This window comes from Convolutriloba macropyga, chromosome 13, assembly GCF_964194025.1.
Source record: "Convolutriloba macropyga chromosome 13, txConMacr16.3, whole genome shotgun sequence".
In the NCBI taxonomy this organism is placed as follows: domain Eukaryota; kingdom Metazoa; phylum Xenacoelomorpha; order Acoela; family Convolutidae; genus Convolutriloba; species Convolutriloba macropyga.
Window position 1 is genome coordinate 44269556 of NC_134480.1, and position 20012 is coordinate 44289567.

Below are 20012 nucleotides of genomic sequence, written 5' to 3' on the forward strand. Positions count from 1 at the left end.
AAAGTTGTCCACGCATTTCGGAAAATTGCAAAGGTCAATGCAATAAATTTTCCAACTTTTATTTCAGTTAGTTTTATAGTGTTGAAAATAATCTCCTCAAATTTAATTCGTGAATCAATGATAAATTTAGGTCAAGCCTTTTTCCCGGAAAGTACAAATAGTCAATAAAGCTTTGGTTAAACTCAAGTGAAAGTGATATTTCGGCTATTTGCACTCCATGCGGCTTTAATAATTTCAGGTCTTGCATAAGCAGGTGACCGTAACGTAAAACTTGGTCTTATCATCAAGTTAAACTTTACAATATCCCGTCATTTTCTTCCAATCTTTCAATAATCTTAATGTCAACATGGATAGTAAGACAATTCTTTATCAATCAATAATAACTACTATTAACTAATAAGTACTTATAACTAGGATGACTGATTAAAGATAACACTTCGAAGATACCTGCAGATACTTTGCAAAAACTTGTCTTCAGAATCAAATCGAACCGCTCGGTTGAAAGCTGCGTCAATTTTGTTCTTCAAAATATCAAAAATATTTGCCTCCAAAATCAACTTCGAGCTTCAATTGACTCTTGAAGTAAGTAGTTTGAAAACGCGCTCATCTGTGTTAGATTGCGGCTGTCTTTCTGGAAAACATTTGCTAAATTTTGGGACAATTTAACCTGCTTATTTTCACAAATGAAATTGTGCAGTCCTGTGTTGTTGCTTTTTCAATTCTGTTCCGCTGTTTTCCATAAATGAAAAATTTTTCTCGAAATTTGATAAATTAATTGTTAATTTTGAACAAGGTGTCTCTACTATTAAAAGTATCTTTTAACTCCTTTAAGTTTAATCACGTGACTGGGTTACATTAAAGCCTGTTGATGACCTCAGATATTACTAAGTGATTGATTTAAACATAAGTCATACTCTGAAAACCAATTCAATCTTATTCTTATGTTATCACATGAGTTGCTGAAAGTCTGAACGAAGTCTGCAATTTTGCTAAAAAATGCCACAAGTGTCTGCAACGCATCACAGGGGTGAAAGTAACAAAATTAAATTTGAAAATCAGTTCACATAAAAGTCATTTACAGGTAACTACTGTCAGAAATATAGTCTATAATTAATAGTGAAATAAAGAGGATAAATGTTTTTATTTTATTCTTTTTTAGATCTGAACATCAAAAACAGCCAACAATGCCATCGAATGAAATAAACCAAGAATCGGCCAATAAATGGCTGACTGATTTGTGGTGGCAAGTTAAGGGGGCTGAAGACGAGAGAGAGTATTACAGTAACACTGCAGTGAACTATGAAGAGATTTCAGCCAATTTGGGCTGGAGGGCTCCTCAACTTTGTATGCAGGGAATCACAAATTATGAGCGCAGATCAGGTACAGCTTGCTGATTTAAGTCTGTACTTTCTCTGATCAGCAAACTGTGCGCTGAAATTTCTGTGATCATTGAAAAATGATACTGAGTTTTCCTGATCAGAAAAACTAGTTTGAAACTATGAACCTTCTTTGACCAGAAAAAAAGCCATGATCATGATCAGTAGAACATGCACACAGCAACAATTAGTTGTAATTTGAAAGGTACTTTTGAACCAATTGGCATTTGACAGAAAGTGGATCTTTTCAACATTTGCACCCCCCCCCCCCCTTTGGTACACAGTAGAGAATCGCCACCCCTTTTGTGCTATACTTTACCACAATATTATTTGGCCTACAGCTTCGTATAATCGTCTCTGATTGGTTAATAAATCGCTCGCTGAAATTCTGTTCAATAATAGTCCCCCTTTTGCAAAAGGGGGGCAATTGTTGAAAAGATCCCAGAAAGTACTTATAAAGTAAGTAGAAATTGCTTCTCGATTCTACAGAATTAACTAAAATTGAATTAATTTAGAAGAAACTTTGCACTGATCGGTGAAATTGCAATCAATATTTCTTAGCCACTGTAATTTTTGGTCACGAATAAGATACATGAAGTGACATTCCCAGTCCCTAAATTAAGCTAGACAAGGCGCTCTTTTCAGTCGACGTAGTAAAAAAATTACCTTAATTCCTTGTCAGTTATTGAATATCTTTTGATGGCATTCAATCAAATAATCATAGAAAAACTTAAGTGACGTAGGGTTTAATTTCAAGGTATCACAATCCCACGAGATGGTAGAGCAATTGACATTGGAGCTGGAACTGGTCTGAGTGGTCAAGCTCTTAGAGACATTGGATTCACTGGACAGATTGATGCTCTGGAACCAACTGAGAACATGTTTGTGCAAGCACAACCCAAAAACATCTTCACACTCTGGTATCACGAACTCTTGTTGGAGGACAAGGTGAAAAAGTGATGATTTTTAAGTACAAAATGACACAATTTTGAACCATTTTCAGCTCGTGACCTTCGGAGCAAACATTTTGCGTGACCTGCTTTGAACCCAACGACCATGGTAAAACTTACGGGTAAACTCACGGCAGAAGAGGCTACCAAATTGCAGGAGAACAAAACGCCCTTGTTTGGACTGTTAATTTACTTATATTTTCATCAAAATATTGTGTTAGGGTACAAAAAGGTATCCTTGTTCATAACTTACTTTATAAACAGGTTCGGAGAAACATTACCTCCATTAATCAAAAAAGAAGTATTTGATATGATAGATGGCGTAACTGATCTTGTCAATTTGTTAGTATCTCTGCCGTGAAATTTTACTTTAGCTACATAAAAAATAAACTTTAACTGCAGTTGGACCTTTGGGAAGGATAATTTTGAATTTCAGGAAACCAGTGTGCCTAGTAACACTTATGATTTGGCATATTCCGTGGGAGTCTTCAGCGACAGATCAGCAAAGTAAGCAAAAATTTTCAACTATTTTTGTTTTTTTTTTCTCGAAACAATTTAGTTCAATCATTTCTTAACACAAAATAATTTGTAATTTGTTCAGACTAATTACGAGGACTCATTCAATTTTCGCAATTCAACATCAAAGGTTCATCTTTTTTGTGACTTTGAGAAACAGGGAATCTCTTTGCTATACCAAGTATGATTAAGTATAACTCTGCTTGATTGAGTTATTGAACTGCCAAGCTAGCAATTTTAGTAAAACTATTGCTTCAAAGTTACTTATAAAAATCTTTTTCCTGTTAAATTTTCATAATCAACGATTGTCATCGTCTTCAAAGCTTTGCGATCTCTTGTTTGTTCTAATGTTCCTCTACTTTTATCTGATTGTGGCAAAAAAAATAAATGAAGATTTTTACTTTTTGTTTTTGATATTTATCTTACTACAACCAATTGTAGACAGGCATCTTTTCTTTGTTTCCAATTTCCCATTGAGTTCATGTGAAATTTTTTAAAGCAAATTGCACTCTTTTTGAAGATTTTATGCAGAACGTGTACTTCTTTGAAGTGTTTGTAGAAAATCATATTTGTTTAAATTTGACAAAATTTGAGCCGCCTCTCAACATTATCGATTTCAATGTTTCTGTTTGTTTTCAGAGGTTCTTAATTTGTCTTTTTTATTGTAACAAATGTCTGAAAATTTCAGTAAATTTTTCTCAAAAATTGAAGAAAACGTCGGAATGCTGGGCTCCAAACCTCCAATGATCTCTTAGGGCTTTATTCCTGTGTCTCCCTCGAAATGAAGTCGATTTAATACTGAGAACTTTTTTTAGTCATTCATGCTGAAACAGAAATAACGACAAAAAGAGAAAACAACTGAAAACTGAAAATCTTAGTAACTTTACGTTTATCTTCTTCAAATACAATATCTTCAAGGCTACCTTTCGTTGGTAATCGTTGCGACTCGGAAGAGAGAGAGAGAGAGAGAGAGAGAGAGAGAGAAGAGAGAGCGGGAAAAAAAAGAGAGAGAGAGAGAGAGAGAGAGCGGGAAAGAGAGAGAGAGAGAGAGAGAGAGAGAGAGAGAGAGAGAGAGGGAGTCAGCAATTGAAAGAAAAAAGAGATAGAAACAGGAGATGAATGTAGTTTTGAATTCATGTTTTTGTATTTCATGTCTACAATAGTTTTCTTTCCAGTGGTACCACTCTTATTTTTCCAGAAAGTGAAAGAAACTTCAATTTTGGTTCGATAAGAAAATGTGGGCCTGCAATATAATTGCCAAAAATTTTCGTCGAAAATGTGGGATGAAAAATATCAATTATAGCATTGATACAAGGCAGCCGCGATATTGGCAATTTTTCGAGATTTTTGATTGAGTGTATAGAATATCTAGTAGAAAAAATATAATTGGTTTCAATATTAAATGCACGCCATTTTATAGTTGAAAGCAACGGTGATGATTATTCCCTCCTCATAAGATATAAAAATCAATAAATTTAAATTCTTTTTATTAATTTTTGCTTACCCAAAATTAACGAAACAAATTATTACCGAATAAAGACAGATCTAAATTTGTGCATACTTTTTATTAGGACATTACTCGCTATTTCTTTTTTGTTACAGGAGCGGAGGGTTGAGAGATTCGGTTCGTATGGTCAAACCAGGCGGTCATGTTGCAGTAATTTGCGTGAAACGACACTGGGATGGAGATTTGGACATCATGGCCCAGAAATTGCAAGAAGAGGGAAAAGTTGAAATAAAACACGTTGAAGTGTTTGAAAAATATTTTTATCATACCAATTCGGTTTCGTTCATTCTTCAGAAGCAGTGAAAGAGAGCATCAAGTGTGAAGAGATTCTGAAGTAATCAGAGAACTAACTTCCGAGACTTTCAAACACAATAAAACCTAGTGACTTGTCTAGTTACTTGATAACGCGATCATATCTATTGCATTTCTTGTAAATATTAATTTAATATAATATAATTAGTTGCAGTAAAATTTTAACCTCAGTTTCGGTTTTACTTTATGTGGTCAATCTAACGGTCCACTCTTCATTACTTGGCCGAAGTCCAAAAAAGCAAATCAATAATTTTACGCGTTTTGTGGAAACGAGTGATAGAATTTGGTCAGAAGTTTGCTTTTTTGGTTATCATTTTCCATGATGGAGTATAGTTACTCAAAACGTAAATATAAGTTACTTAAATCTTATTAAAGAAAGCTTGTATTTTGTAACCAGTATTCAGGTATAAGTTCAACCCATTTCCACAATTTTGCGCGTATAATTAGACAGAGTCATTGTCCAAACTTATTAATGGTTTTTGGATCCCAGTTGAAAGACTTTTTTATTCTCGCAAAGAAAGATATTGGTAATTGCAAAATTGCTAATTTCCTTTTGAACTGCAATTAAATCCGTAAGCTAAATTTCTGAAAAATCGGTTTTCTTTCATATTGGTTCAGTTGCAAAGAGTTATAGCTGGGTACGTTGCGATTTATGGCGAGGTAATTGGTCATAAAGATTGACCCAAGTTTTAACCTTCGCCCCCAAAACGGGCAACGTGAAATATAGTAACCAATTTTGAAGCAAAATTGATCTAAATTAGGCTACTGGAACTGATTTTCGAAAACGCTTGAAGCTCTGATCATAAAACTTGGGTGATGAGAAAAGGATCAAAATCTTTCATTTACGCGAGAAAGCTGATATTGGTCACGTAATGTTTCTGTTGTAATCCAATTCTAAACTCTACACGACTATCGGGGAACATCTATTTGAAGAGTGTAGTAGCAGGGAATAAAATGAAAAAGTTACAATACTAAATGGTAATCTGTTCCAGTATAATTTTAAGAATTTTCAAGAGAATGATTTAAGATGCAATATTTCTATTAATAACCAGACAAAAGGCCAACGAACACTAAGCAAGAACGTAGAAGTTACGTAGAACAAGGTCAACTGCAGTTTTATAAAGCGAGCATAAAATTTAGATATATTATCCGATGGACTAAAACGCAATCAAAAATACCTGGAAACGCGGTTATCAAATACAACGTATTTGAGATGAGGTGCTTATACCATAGCTTCTGGACAAATCAAGCCCTGAAAAAAGTGAATCGAATCAAAAGTAATAAATAATAAGCCGCTGTCAAGAGTTTTGGTTTAAAATTGTAATACGTCTTGCCTATTTCAAATCTTGAAAAAGAAGAATAACTTGATGATTGCAGAATGCTATTTAACCTTAACTTATAAACTGTTTTTGGAATTTCAACATCATAGAGCCGTTTGTAGATAAGAAAGCATTTTTATCGTTATCTGTTACTACTTTTCACGGCTAACCAGCTAAGAAATGAGTTTATGTAGGTACAAGTTTACGACGCATATACAATCTAAGGAAAAAGGTATCTGCATTGAACATCGTTCTAACAAAAATATGGAAACCGAAACATGAACAAAAAATGGCTCTTTTCTTTTTCTTGAAGTCGAACTTCAGATGAAGTTAGCTGCAATAGATATTCATCGTAACACTAAGAATGTTTACTTTGAATACATATATTGAGATCAATGGATAATCAATATAAAAAAGGAGATTACGATTATTTTCAAAAAAATTTTACGAAAAAATGAATTTTAAATTTACGTCTCAATGAGTTTAATAATTTTCTCTTTCCGTAAAATTTCTTGATTTACCCAGTTTAATGAAATTACTGTTTAAAGTGAGACCTCTATCAATCTCGTAATTTTTTTATTGGATGTATATACATAAAACCAAATTATTAATATTTGTTCCATTATGTAAGGATGCCTGTTGGGGGGGGGCTAGAGTAAACAAATAAGAATATACTTCGTAACTACACTCCGCGCTTTAACTCACTAGTTTCTACACTATAGGTAGCTCATTTTCTCCGCACCATTATTTCTCGGCTACATCATTTAAAGTCTTTAACTCCCAAGACCTCGCCGTTGCCCAAGTTCTCACTTTAAATATTATTGTTTTATTCAATTTTTTTGGGCAAATTTTCCACGAGATAAGTTTTTTTTATCTAAATACTGGTACTTAATTTCTGATACCTTTTAATTTCTAATTTTTTGCCATATCTAGCTGGAATACATGAGATTGTTGCGGACTCCAAAGGAAACTCCAAAAACTATCTGAAAAAGCAGGAGGATTTCGATACAATGAAACAGATTTTAAAGCTTGATGACCGATTGACTTTAATTTTAAATGTACTTTATGTAATTTATACTCGAATATATACAAACGGGTTTACTTTTTCTTCAATTTGAAATCTCCAATTTAAGAAGGACTTATTTTAAACTTGACGTAGCTGGCCACTTTCGATGGAAAGAAACATTTGAAAAAAATGGGAATGAATTGAAGTTAACAGCAACCTCATGTAACTACACATCTTTTTTTAATGGTAAAATTGATTAATTTATTGAAGACATAATTTTAACAAAGTTTTTGTTTCGAGATATTTCCATCTATTGAAGAATTTAGGTGATTTACAGAGGTCTCAATTTAAACAAGAATTTGCTTTTGAATTAGATAAATACAGATATTTTATTGAAAGAGAAACTTATGAAACTAATAAAGACGTAATTTAATTTTTTTTTTCGTTAATTTTTTTTGAAAATAATCGTAATCTCCTTTTAAATACTGATTTTCCATAATCTCAATATATGTAGTCAAAGTAAACATTCTTAGTGTTGCGATGAATAACTATTGCAGCTAACTTCATACGGTGTTCAGCTTCAAGAAGAAGAAAAGTGCCCTTTTTTTGTTCATGTTTCGGTTTCCATATTTTTGTTAGAACAATGTTCAATGCAGATACCTTTTTCCTTAGATTGAATATGCGCCGTAGACTTGTACCTACATAAACTCTTTTCCTAGCTGGTTAGCCTTGAAAAATAGTAACAGATAACGATAAAAATGCCTTCTTACCTACAAACGGCTCTATGATATTGAAACTCCAAAAACAGGTTATAAGTTGAGGTTAAATAGCATTCTGCAATCATCAAGTTATTCTTCTTTTTCAAGATTTGAAATAGGCAAGATGTATTACAATTTTAATCCAAAACTCTTGACAGCGGCTTATTATTTATTACTTTTCATTCGATTCACTTTATTTCAGGGCTTGATTTTTCCAGAAACTGTGGTATACGCACCTCATCTCAAATGCGTTTCCAGGTATTTTTGATTGCGTTTTAGTCCATCGGATAACATATCTAAATTTTATGCTCACTTTATAAAACTGCAGTTGACCTTGTGCTACGTTACTTCGACGTACTTGCTTAATGTACTTGCAAAGAATGTATGTTTCCAGCAAAAATATTATTATGATCATTATATTTTCATAATAATAATTCAATATTATCAAAAGAATGGCTATATGAAGAATATAGCTTCACATATAAATCGTATATATAAACTGCCTGAGCTGTGTACTGGTAATTAATCAAAACTTCATATTTGTTTTTCCTATGTTCGAAATCGATCAAGTCAAATAAAGGATTTTATCAGAAAATAATAGAAAATTTTTTGCGCCCGTTTTAATAAAGCAGAACTATGAAAAGATCCAGTGTTTATTTTTTACTTGTTTCGTTATGGAAGAGTTAATTCGGGTAAATTTTGATTATAGTGCTCCATGTTAGGCCTCAATTGGTTTAAAAAACAACCCTGAAACAAATTTTAGAAAAAGGCCAACAAGTACGTTTATTAGGCTTAATCTACTTGGTATTAAAAAATAATGATAATGTAACGGCATTGAATCTCAAATATAGCCAACTAATTTAACGATATTAGGAAATAGGGAGCGTGATACATGATTAAATTTTTGATTAAATTTTGTTTATACTTTAATTTCCATTCATACCCTCCCCGTTGCTATGAGCCAGACGTTGTTCATACATGATAATCTCGATAAACTTTGTATCTCATGTTTGGTTCATATTGAGAGGTTGTGAACATTTCCTTACTTTTTTATCCATACATTTTGAATTGGTTTCTAAATTACTATTCATTCGGTAATTGTAATCTCTGATTTTAGGTTGTTAATTTATTCTTTCGAAACCTCATTAGCAAACGGAAATCGAAATTAACGAAATTTATTCTACTTATGCTTTCGCGTCGCAAAATCACATTAATTTTGTTATTTCAAATTAAGACGCTCGTAAAGCAATTCAACTCAAAAAAGATTACGCTATTCGCGTAATACAGGGAGTTTTTGGGAACAGATGTTCAGTTCCTTTATGAAGAACTTTTCCTCAGAGAACACCAGGTTTGTTTGTGGAAAGGGAAGTTGGCTTTTTTATGCAGAACTAAGGGTGCAAAATGCACCCTGGCTTTTGCCGCAGTCTAAAAGTAAACGTACCGGATTTGATTGAACCATCTAGTTGATAATAGCTGCCCAGCTCGGGGATTTTTTCCAAAATTATGAACAAAATTGTGAATATACCTTTCTTGACCCATGGTAACGGAAAACACATTTAAAATTTTTGCTTTGTTCCTATTAATGAATTATGTTGGGATGGGGAATGTGCTTAGGACAATTTTGATTGTGTACTATTAAAGTAAAATTACATTTGATTCGTTTTGTTTTGCTTGTTTTGTTGCTATAAAAGGTTTTGAGAAGTCGACTACTTCCATCAGGTTTTGAAATTGAATGTGTTTTCGTTTTGCCGGCTTTTTCCTCTAAATCGATCAAAAGTCAACTTGTCCTTGACATCGCCGGCCCCATTTGCAGGATTGCAAAATGAATAAAACTGTTGGAGTAAGTGCTGAATCATGCATCCAGATGAATAATGAAATAATTTCAAAATAAGGGTAAAGGAAACACAAGGGTTCAAATCTAATCGGGAGGTTCGTAAGAACGAGTCGCTTAAATTAATAACGGAATTACCAAACGAAATAACCAAAAATGTCAAATGAGAGCCAGTGGGTTTGGGACGAACCTCTAAAAAATAATATCAAAACAAGGTTAAGACGAGCGCTATCGATAAGAATTTGCCATATAGCACAATCGTTGGCAATTGGAAAGCGTTATTTTTAATATCAGCAAAGTAATCGCGAATGTAGTCCAAAATAGAGGGGAATAAAACAAGGTAACACTTATGAAAGCGTATGAGACCAAATGTATGCAAGCAATTGCTAAAATGACGGTTTCACAATGAAATTAATTAAATTGGTGCAAAAGGTAAAAAAAATTATGCTGTCGATGTATTGCTAAATTTGGGGTACAATAAACACAATCCGTTAAGCGCATTTCCGATCGTAGAACCTCTGGATTAAAAATTTAGTCAGGAAACAGTTTGTTCAACTTTACGACGGAACTAAAGCGCACCCGCTCAAGGTTTTCAGAATGATCCCATCATCTCCGGGAAAAACTTGCGTTACTCGGGCAACAGGCCAAAGGCCTCGGGGGTGAAGTCCTCAAGGATCCATACTAAGTCGTCCAATTTCAGATTCTTTGAACTTTTGTTCCATTTGGGACGAATTTGTTGGCCTGGAAGATACTCTCGCAGAAATTGATTCCAGAATGGAGCAGCTATTTGTTGCGATGTACGCCAAGCTTTCGAAATGTTCTTTTTGTCTCCAATAAAAACGTCAGGAGGCAAATTGACCGAAGACCTACCTAGAAGAAAGTAATTTGGAGTTAAAGGTAAATGATCATTTATATCACAAGGAACAATTATTAGGGGCCTATTGTTCATATTTGCTTCTATCTCACACGTAACTCTGCATAATATTTCATCGGTAAGCGTTCGTGACCCGATGACCTTATAGATAGAGAGTATAAAAATCAGCACTAATCGCTCCCAAATTCTACCGAAATGCAGGCCGCTGGAGGGTTACTTACGATTTCGAATTTCATAAGGTGCAATTTTGCCGCAAAAGATTGTGACGCTTTTAAGTCGGCGATGCTGGACTGGAGGCGAACCAACAAATGATTTTGCGCAGTCTGAAATGAATTAATTGGGTTTTCCTCTCCGGCTGACAAAACGTCTCATGCAATCATTTGTTGAGTCGGTGCTAAGTTCATTTGAAACCTCGAGATGGACTGCTCTGACAACTAGACATGTAAATAGTAGTAGGTAACGACTAAAGCCTGCCATCGTTCTTAACAGGAAACGGTCCAAAAAATAAGTCCAGTTGTTTCGAAGACAAATTGATTGTTTTTAGGCAACATTTCCTGAGGAAAAGCTGCCCTTTTAGGAATGCTAAAGTCTTGGATCATTCGGCGACATGGAAGATAGTGTGTTATGGTTTGTTTTGCCACGCTCGACACCGAAGTATCCAGTAATACTCAAGTAGAATATTCCTAGTTTGTTCGGGACCACAGTGACAGTATAGTTCGTGTGTATGCTGTATCAATAATCTAGTGGCAGTGTTATTGGCGTCGAGTATCAAGGGGTAACAAAAAGTCATCAAAAGGCTTGCTTTTGACAAACGGCCTCTTGATCAAAGTTGATTGTTTTTGTGTATGAACGGGGATAGAAGTTTTAGTCTGCTAGAGCTGGATATGTCATCACTTTTCTTCAAAGCAAAGATTTCTACCTTGAAATCTTGTTTCGGGGTTGTTTGAATGATATGCAGATACGCTTTAGTGTAGAGACTTAACTGAATGTTTTTAGCAAGAATCTTTATTACGCTTCTTGAACTTATCGGCAAAGAAGAAACAAAAGGCGATTACCTGTATTAGTCTGTTCCAACTGCTGAATCTCTTCAAATTGACAACAGTTTCTGTTACAGGTACTGAGCAAGGGTAAGATATTATCCTCACATACTGAGATTAGAGAATCTCTTGTTTGGGCTAGTCTGATATATGTTTACAAAAAACGACAGTCCTGAAATCCAGCGGGATTCCGATGTCATTTCAAAAACACTATAACCTCTAGTTCCGTCATCTGCTGGGTCAGCTGCCGATGGAATGTACCTCCAATCAAAAGCAGAAGAGACATCTAAAATTTTGGCCAAGCAATTAGCAATGAAAATTCTGTGTCGCATTTCAGGTGTTCGCAACCAGTAGAGAGCAGTTGTGCTGTCAGACCAAATTATGCTTCCGGCGCAATCTATATCTTGTTCTTCCTTAACAATTTGTGCAAGATGAGCACCGTACTCAGCTGCTTGCAATTCTGAATTAGGAATAGTCATCTTTTTCAGCGGAGCTACACGAGATTTTCCTATAACGAATCTAACGGCAATTGACTGATCGGAGTACTTGACTCTGATATAACTGACGGCTGACAGAGCAAACTCGGAAGCATCAGTAAACGTATGAAGTTGAACTGATTGGATAGGTTTGTCTAGAAAGTGCTCTCTGGGGATTTGTAGGTCCTTGAAATTGGCGATTGCATCCCTTGAAATGATAAAATCAGGAATATTTTGAACCAGAAGTGGCTTATCTCATTTCGGTCCTTGATTCCAGGCAGCCTGTAAAACTTTCCGCCGTCGAATAGTTAGAGGAACAATAAATCCTGCCGGGTCAAATAGGGACGCTACAAATCTCAGTAACTTTCTCTGGGTTATGTCCTCATTTATTTTAATTTTTCGGAAAAGCTTAGTTTCGATCATGTAGCAATCAGTTATAGGGTTCTATGGTAACCCAAGTACCTTTTGAATTTGAGGCTGAACTTTTGATGTGTCCAATCTTATGCCAGGCTCTACAGTTTCAAGGAACTCAGAACTGTTAGAGTTCCATTTGGTGGGGTTGAAACCTCCTCTTGATAGGTCCGCTCTCATTTCACGTAGTATTCTTTGTGCGTTTTCGATTTAGTCAGTAGCAACATAGAGATGGCCCATGTAGACGTTGCGTTCAATGTATTTGATGACATCTGGAAACTGTTCTTAATTGTCGCGAGCTGTTTTTCTCAGTGCATTTGGTGCAATGCAACGCGAGTCCGAAGCGCCGAAAATATGGCTGTTGTATTCATATGTTTCAACGCGACCATCGTTTTTCCAGAAAAAACGCAGTAATTTTTGCTCTTCAGGCTTTACTTTGACCTGCATGAACCTCTGTTCAATGTCTGCGGATAATGCAAGCTTATTCTCTCTGAATCGCAGAATAACACCTGTGAGGTTACGGAGCAGATCTGGTCCTTTCAGTAAGTTCAAGCTCAAGGACTGACCCTGAAAAACACTTGACGCTTTGGCTACACGCCGCACTTTACCGGGTTTGTTCTCGTTGGTTACTGGATGGTGAGGTAGTATAGAAGCAATTGAAACAGAGTCACCTGTGCCAGGATCAACTTTAGTGTCAAATCCATTTCCTTCTCAAGCTTTTCTTCGTACATTTGTTTGAGCTGTGCATTATTGATAGTTTGTCGATCAATTGGTAAAGATGCTTCTCAGCAAGCCATCTGTTGTTGGGAAGTTTTGTATTTTCCTCCCGAGGAGACCAACTTGATAGTGTCCGTCAATGAGTTGTGTTGTGTTGTCCAGTATTTCGAGGGCTCTTTTATCATTTTTGGACATTGCCTTTTTGGGTGAAGCTATGCCCAAATTTTCTATTTTCATCCAATCTGATACTATTTTGAACATTGGTTCATCCATATTAGGGTGGCTATTGAATTGAGTGAACTGTACGGGGTAAGTTTCGTCTTGTGTCAGCTCTTTTTTTCCTGCACATGTCCAGCCTAGCTGGGTCTCTACTCCACAAGGAGTGTTCTTGTGTCCTTTCACTATTTGCTTGTAGTGAATCAGATCAAGATTATCTATTCCAAGAATTATTGAGACAGAGTTATTACCAATCTCAGGAAAATTGATATGACTGAGGTGTTTGAACGATTCAGAGAGTTGGTTCAATTTTTTTTGTATCGGAAGGTGACATATTCAGATTCGGGACAGCAATTACGTCAGTTAGAAAGAAATTTTGCTGTTCAGACTGCAGTGGCTTAATATAAACACTTACAGGAATGCAGTCAATTTCTTTTGTCATGTGGTATCCACTGATTGCCATTTTGCCAATGACTTTCATGTCAATGTTTAGCTCTGAGGCTGCTGACTTAAGCAATAAGCTCAGACAACTACCATTGTCTAAATAAGAATATGTACTTAAGGTCTTCTCGCCGTTTTTCAATTGCACAGAACTATGACGACTTGACCTGTTCCTTATAAATGGACTGCTTTATCGTTAGTTTTCTTAGAGCCAAGAGTTATATCGAAACTATCATGAAGCAGAGTGTGCTGTTTTTTCTACAATAGTTATTACGGCAGACGTATTTTGAGGCGCACTTGTCGACGTGGTGACTTCCAAAACAGTTAAAACTCAACTCAGGTTTTCTTGTGTGGTCTCATCGAATGCTCGCTGAAACAGACTGGAAACGCGTGCATTTATACAAGAATTGACAATTTTCATTGCTGGGCATGGCTTGATTTCTGTCTGCTTGTTCTCAGACTTGCGCTGTTTCGGAATTGCTCCTGGTAACTATTATTCTTGTTATTGGTAGCCTTATTATATCTGCTCAAAAAATTGTTTTCTCAGTTGTTTTGAAGTTGTTTTGCGTAACGTGATTTATAGAGCTCAAATCATTACATGCTTTAGAGAAAGTGAGAGGCCGCTCAGATAGTGTTTGGAGAGACGGTTGCTGATATTTTTTCTCAAAAACAAATTTGTTTACCTCGAGCCGTACAGGGTTGGAAGTTTTGCGAGTGCAACATTCAGATTAGTTGTTGAATGTAGATCGTGAATGAAACCTAATTGGGATAAGGTGTCCACCATTGTTGAAAGGAAAGAAGAGAACTGTGTATAGCTTTCTGGATGAGCTAGATTTGGGGCTTTGAAACTTGAGTGTCTTTCGAGAAATGCGTTTACAATAAGTTTTGGGTTACCAAAATGCTCTGGGAGGCGATTTATTGCTGTAACGTATAGGTCACCGTTGAAACCATAACCGTCCACAAGGGCCTTGGCTTCGTCGGTTAATAGCGACTTTAAATGAATTTTTTTTCGGGTGATGTCATTGGGGCTCGGTCAATAGTAGCTTGAAATGTGCTGAACCATTTCATCCAACTCAACGGATCGTCATTGAAATGATCTGCGTTTAATTCTGGTACAGGTTTCTGGAAACAAAAGGAAATCGATACTGATTGTCCCAAAAATTTTAGCATTTGTGAAACAATAGTTTGCGAGAAACTACTGAAAGTTGGTGGATTGGATGGGTTAAGGTAGTTTTGAGTGGGAGTTTTGACTTTTGTTGACGAATATCTAACTGGAACACTCACGGAAGGTGGTTGAGATGTGCTGCAGGGTGCAGTTGACGATCGCGAAAAAGATGAAGACGTTGTGTGGCCATTATAAGTTCAACCACCGGGGGCAGTGAAACTTGAACCAACGGCAAAAAAGCTTCCAGCGAGCGGTGAAGCGGAATCAAATAATTGAGTTTGTTCAGTAACGGATTCGTCGGAAAAAACTAAGGCGAGGCTTTTGTTGTTGATGCAGGATTATAATGTCATAATGGATGATGTTTTTCTTGGAATCAGGTTCTGAAGCAGTCGTTTCTTGCTGGTTCCTTGGCTTTACCTCTTTAATTCGTTTTCTTAACAACGTGAAAGTCCTTTTTATGTCTATTTTTAGCCGACTGAAGTCTCTGGACATCCGATCTTTTCATCAAGTTCAACGAAACTTAGCAATTCAAGAACTATGGGCTCAAGTCTCTGTTGCATCGCTCCTATGTCTTCTGTTGTTTCGTTCAAACTTTCCAAATCGTCTGAAGCTTCAATTTCGGAAAGCAAGTAGTCAATATGACGCTTTATGTCATTTTCAATCATTAGTTTTGACGTTTCTAATCGCTTCTGTTCATTTGATTTGATTGCTGTTGAGGTGCCTATGGATTGTTGAGTTAAAATTGTTTCATCCGGAGAATCGGATGAATTAGTACTCATTTTTGACACTGTATTGAGGTTGACCTCATCTCAACCATTAATGAGAAGTCAGAGTTGTGCAGACAAACCGAGTGGAATCAGAAATCTTTTGATGGTTACAGTAGTTTTTTTACCGCAAGAAGCTAACAATACCTATCAAAATCAATGCCTAACATGTGTTAGAGCCAACCAATACCTACAAAATAGCAATGCTTAACAAAAACCTACCAAAAGCCGGAATCTGCCAATACCTACAAAAACAATACCATAACCTACCAATACCTAACAAAACCAAAACCTATCAGATACCGGAACCTACCAATACCTACCAAAAGCCGGAACCTACCAATAGCTACCAAACTAATACCTACCAAACACCTGAACCTACCAATACCTACCAAAGGACAGAAACTATCAATAGGGCCCACCAGAAAGAGACCTCAGGTCGGGTAAGACCCCAGAAGAACCGGAAAGAAGTCGTTGAGTCAGGGAAATGACCAATCAGAAGGGCGTCCTTGGAGCGGGTAAAACCGCAGAAGAACCCAAAAGCAGATGGGGGATGGGGAAACGACCAACCAGAAGGGGGTCCTCGGGGTGGGTAAAAACCCAGAAGAACCGAAATGCGATTGGAAGTTTGAGGAAACCAAAATCCAGAATGTGTCCTCAGGGTGGGTAAAACCCCAGAAGAACCGAAAAACAAGTGGGGGTTGGGGAAACGACCAAACAGAAGGGGGTCCTCGGGGAGGGTAAAACCCCAGAAGAACCGAAAAGCAGTGAGCGAAATTAATTATCGACAAAATGTTCAACGTTGCAAACTTTATCTTTGTCTTTTTGCGTATTTACCCCACCATAGTCCGATTGTTGTTAAACAGGTCTTATTTCTGATCTTTGGATATTCTGAAACATTGAAAAAAAATCATGGTGCAAACCGGGTTAGCTCATTGGAGAATGGGCTTTTTTTAAAATAATACTTAGATTTAGGTGTGGTTTCGAAGCTGTTGGGTTGGGTTGGGTGCCAAAAATATTATTGAATTATGTTGGGATGGGGAATGTGCTTAGGACAATTTTGATTGTGTACTAATAAAGTGAAATTAAAATTGATTTGTTTTGTTTCGCTTACTTTTTTGCTATAAAAGGTTTTGAGAAGTTGACTACCTCCGTTAGGTTTTGAAATTGATTGTGTTTTCGTTTTGCCGGCTTTTTCCTCGAAAACGATCAAAAGTCAACTTGTCCTTAACAGTTCCAGAAAACTTTTCCTAATAATGGTTTACTTACTAGATTAGTTAAGAGTTCAAGCACGTGATATTGGTCCTTTAGCTCTGAATAAATACCCCATCCTAATTATTAAACTTGCATGTACACATTTGTGTACGTCCAGTGGAAAACGTAAACACTTTTTACAAAATTCAATTGTGAGAAACACTTGTAAAATATTGCAGCTACAGTTCAGAAAACGCCATAAAAAGTCGAAAATAGCCAAAAAAACGTCTAAAATAGCTGGGAAACGTCTAAAATAGCTGAAAAAATCTCCAAAAATAGCCGGATTAACGTAAAAACAATCCAATAGAAAAAAAAACATAGAAACTCAGAGTCTGAAAGAAAATCATACCTATTAGGTTAGTTATTACACATAATGTGCGCAATCATATTGAAATTTGAGCCCAAAACGTTTACTCAACAAAAAGTTATTAACAAACGAGCACTCGACCTCGCCTATTTCACCTTTCTAAGCGCCCTTCTTAAAAATATTTTTTCTCTCTTGCGCTTCACATTTTTGATTCTTTTTCCCTACCACCGTCAAATCAATTCCTAGTTTTGTTAATCTGAAAGACGAGTTTATATTTTGATAGGTTTCAGGTAAAAAGCAAAGTACTCATTGCACATCAACTGTATGCAACAAAAAAGCAAAAATTGATCGGCCGGATTGATAAAACAAAATTACAAGTAGAATTGTGAAAAGCAGAATTTGACTAGAAAAGAGATCCAACAGACCAGATTGAAGGCCAAGTCTGAATAAGCATCCTATACCTAACTCCAAGTGCTGGGCCAGTAGAAATGCAATTTCTCATCTTCATTGAATCATAGACTGATGTATCTCACTTGTCAGACGTGCGTTCATCTTGATTTTACAATGGCCAGATTTGCGACAATTCTGATCTTCCACTTGCCACACTGCGGCCACTTCTGATTTTTTACAATGGCCAGACTTGCGCCAATTCTCATCTTTCATTTGCCAGACTGCGGCCAATTATGATTTTGCAATGGCCAGACTTCCGCCAACTCAGATGTTTTACTTGCCAGACTGGCACCAATTCTGATTTTTTATTGCGAGACTGACGCCAATCTTGATTTTTTACTCAAAAATTTTTACTCGTCGAAAATAGCCAAAAAAGTTAAAATCATCCGAAAAAAAACGTCAAAAAAAGCAGGGGAAATGTCAAAAATAGCCGAGAAAATACGTGAAATGTCTAAAATAGCTAAAAAAAATCATCAAAAATAGCCGGGGAAACATGAAAAACAGTCCAAAAAAGGCTCAACTTAGTGTAAATTCTCATAGAAATTCAGGGTCTGATAGAAAATCAGACCTATTTTTTTTAGTTATTACACATAATGGGCGCATTCATATCAAAATTTGAGCCAGAAACATTTATTCGACAGAAAGTTATTAACGAACGAGCGCTCGGCATGACACAGATTTTCGGGGTACAGAGCCTGAAATCTTAAATAATTACGGAAATACTGAACAAATCGGAACCACACCTGGTTCATTAGAATTTCCGTGAACTAAATTTTAAAATCATATATATGAATCTGTTTTTTAACCCAGTGGTTCGGGAACTATTGGCCTCCGGGCATAGCGCAAGTAGACCCTTTTTGATACCAGTAACCCTTTGCTCAATCGGAAAATAATGACCATAGACAATAGATTAACTAACTGATGACAAGATTAAGCTACTAGCTGGTACCCAGGGATAGAACTGATTTCACCGTAAAAATGTCAAAAACAGCCAAAAAATGTCAAAAATAGCCGGAAAAAACGTCAAAACTATTCAAAAAAGAAATAAAAAACAGCCGAAAAAACGAGGGAGCACTGTATTTTGTCAAGAAATTAGGGAAATGTTGGTCTCCGACCATAACTCAAGTTGACCCGTTTTGATATCAGTCACCCTGAGCTCGTTCGCAAAATTATGACCATAGACAATAGAATAACTAGCTGAGGGCAAGATTAACTTAGTAGCTGGTACCCAGGGATAGAACACATTTCACCAAGAATTTCACCCTAACTGTCTTCGGGTTGATACATTACAACTATCTGAAATGTTAATTTTGTGAATTTCCGGCCAAAAGCGGGCTGAAACGGCTACAAAACGGCCAGAACAACTGAAATGCCCGCAAGTGGTCCAGATTTTGGCAACAAGACTCCCCGGTGTGCTAACGTGCTGTTTGGTATAACCCTGGCATCATTTCATAGCACTCTGCAAAAGTAATCAAAAATAAACGCGAAAATGGTGGCTCGTTTAAAATTTTTCTAGAATTCGAAAAATTCTTTTTTTGAAAAGATAATTTACACTTGGGAATCACTTGCCAAGTGTAATTCAAGTCTGATATGAGTAATACACTTGACATTGTTATGATTCAGTACTATTTTTTGTAGAAAAACTGGCATTTATACTGGTCCAGTCCTAAAACTCACTTGGAGTTAGGTACGGAATTGATATACTGAATTTTTATGTCCTGATCCAGCAGTGACAGGTTTTTTGAACGTGTCTTTGCGTTGTGACTTTATGGAGCTAACGATATCTGAATGCGAGTTTTTAAGTTTGAATTATGATCATTGAAACGTTCGACAGCCTTACAACTTTTTCCGACTAAATAAATGCCGCTATTAATTGTTTCTGTAAGTGCATGGCATTTTGAGTTTCTGCAAAAATATAGTGCTTGTTTTAAAAATGGCAGATTTGTTTTCACTTAAACTTTTACAAGATAAATCTCCATTGTATAAAATTTGATGAGATTGAACTCGCATAGTGAGAAAATCAAAATCCGAGAAAAACATTTATCCTGCTAGAAATAATAGGAGGTCCATCAAATTCTCTCTCTGCATAATCAGATAAAACATCACAAGGAAGCCTTTTAAGAAACTTTTAAAACTTCATGAGATAAAAAAAATTAAATCACTGTGGTACCAACTGCGCGAAAACCGCTGGATACCAAAAAAGCTGCTGACAGCAGTCTTTTCATGTTTATCAGCTACTTTCTTTCTAGCTTTGTTTCTTTTGGTGTTCGTATTGTTCTCGATACAAATGGTATAACACAAACCAAGATTGTGGCAAAAAGTTTT

General features: G+C 36.1%; 1 protein-coding gene across 1 annotated transcript; it reads left to right on the top strand.

Moving 5' to 3' along the window:
- The first annotated feature begins 416 nt into the window (after nucleotides 1–416).
- LOC142351499 (uncharacterized) lies at nucleotides 417–4832 on the top strand. The gene is made up of 5 exons (XM_075403552.1): nucleotides 417–582; nucleotides 1160–1380; nucleotides 2134–2324; nucleotides 2763–2833; nucleotides 4445–4832. Exons 2-5 carry the CDS (start codon nucleotides 1185–1187, stop codon nucleotides 4650–4652), a joined length of 666 nt encoding a protein of 221 aa, XP_075259667.1. The 5' UTR covers nucleotides 417–582; nucleotides 1160–1184; the 3' UTR covers nucleotides 4653–4832.
- Nucleotides 4833–20012: the final 15180 nt, after the last annotated feature.

Coding starts and splice junctions, on each gene's coding strand:
- LOC142351499 (XM_075403552.1), top strand. CDS start 1,185: ATGCCATCGAATGAAATAAACCAAGAATCGGCCAATAAATGGCTGACT. Junction 2,325..2,762: donor AACTCTTGTTGGAGGACAAG/GTGAAAAAGTGA, acceptor TTTGAATTTCAG/GAAACCAGTGTGCCTAGTAA. Junction 2,834..4,444: donor TTCAGCGACAGATCAGCAAA/GTAAGCAAAAAT, acceptor TTTTTGTTACAG/GAGCGGAGGGTTGAGAGATT.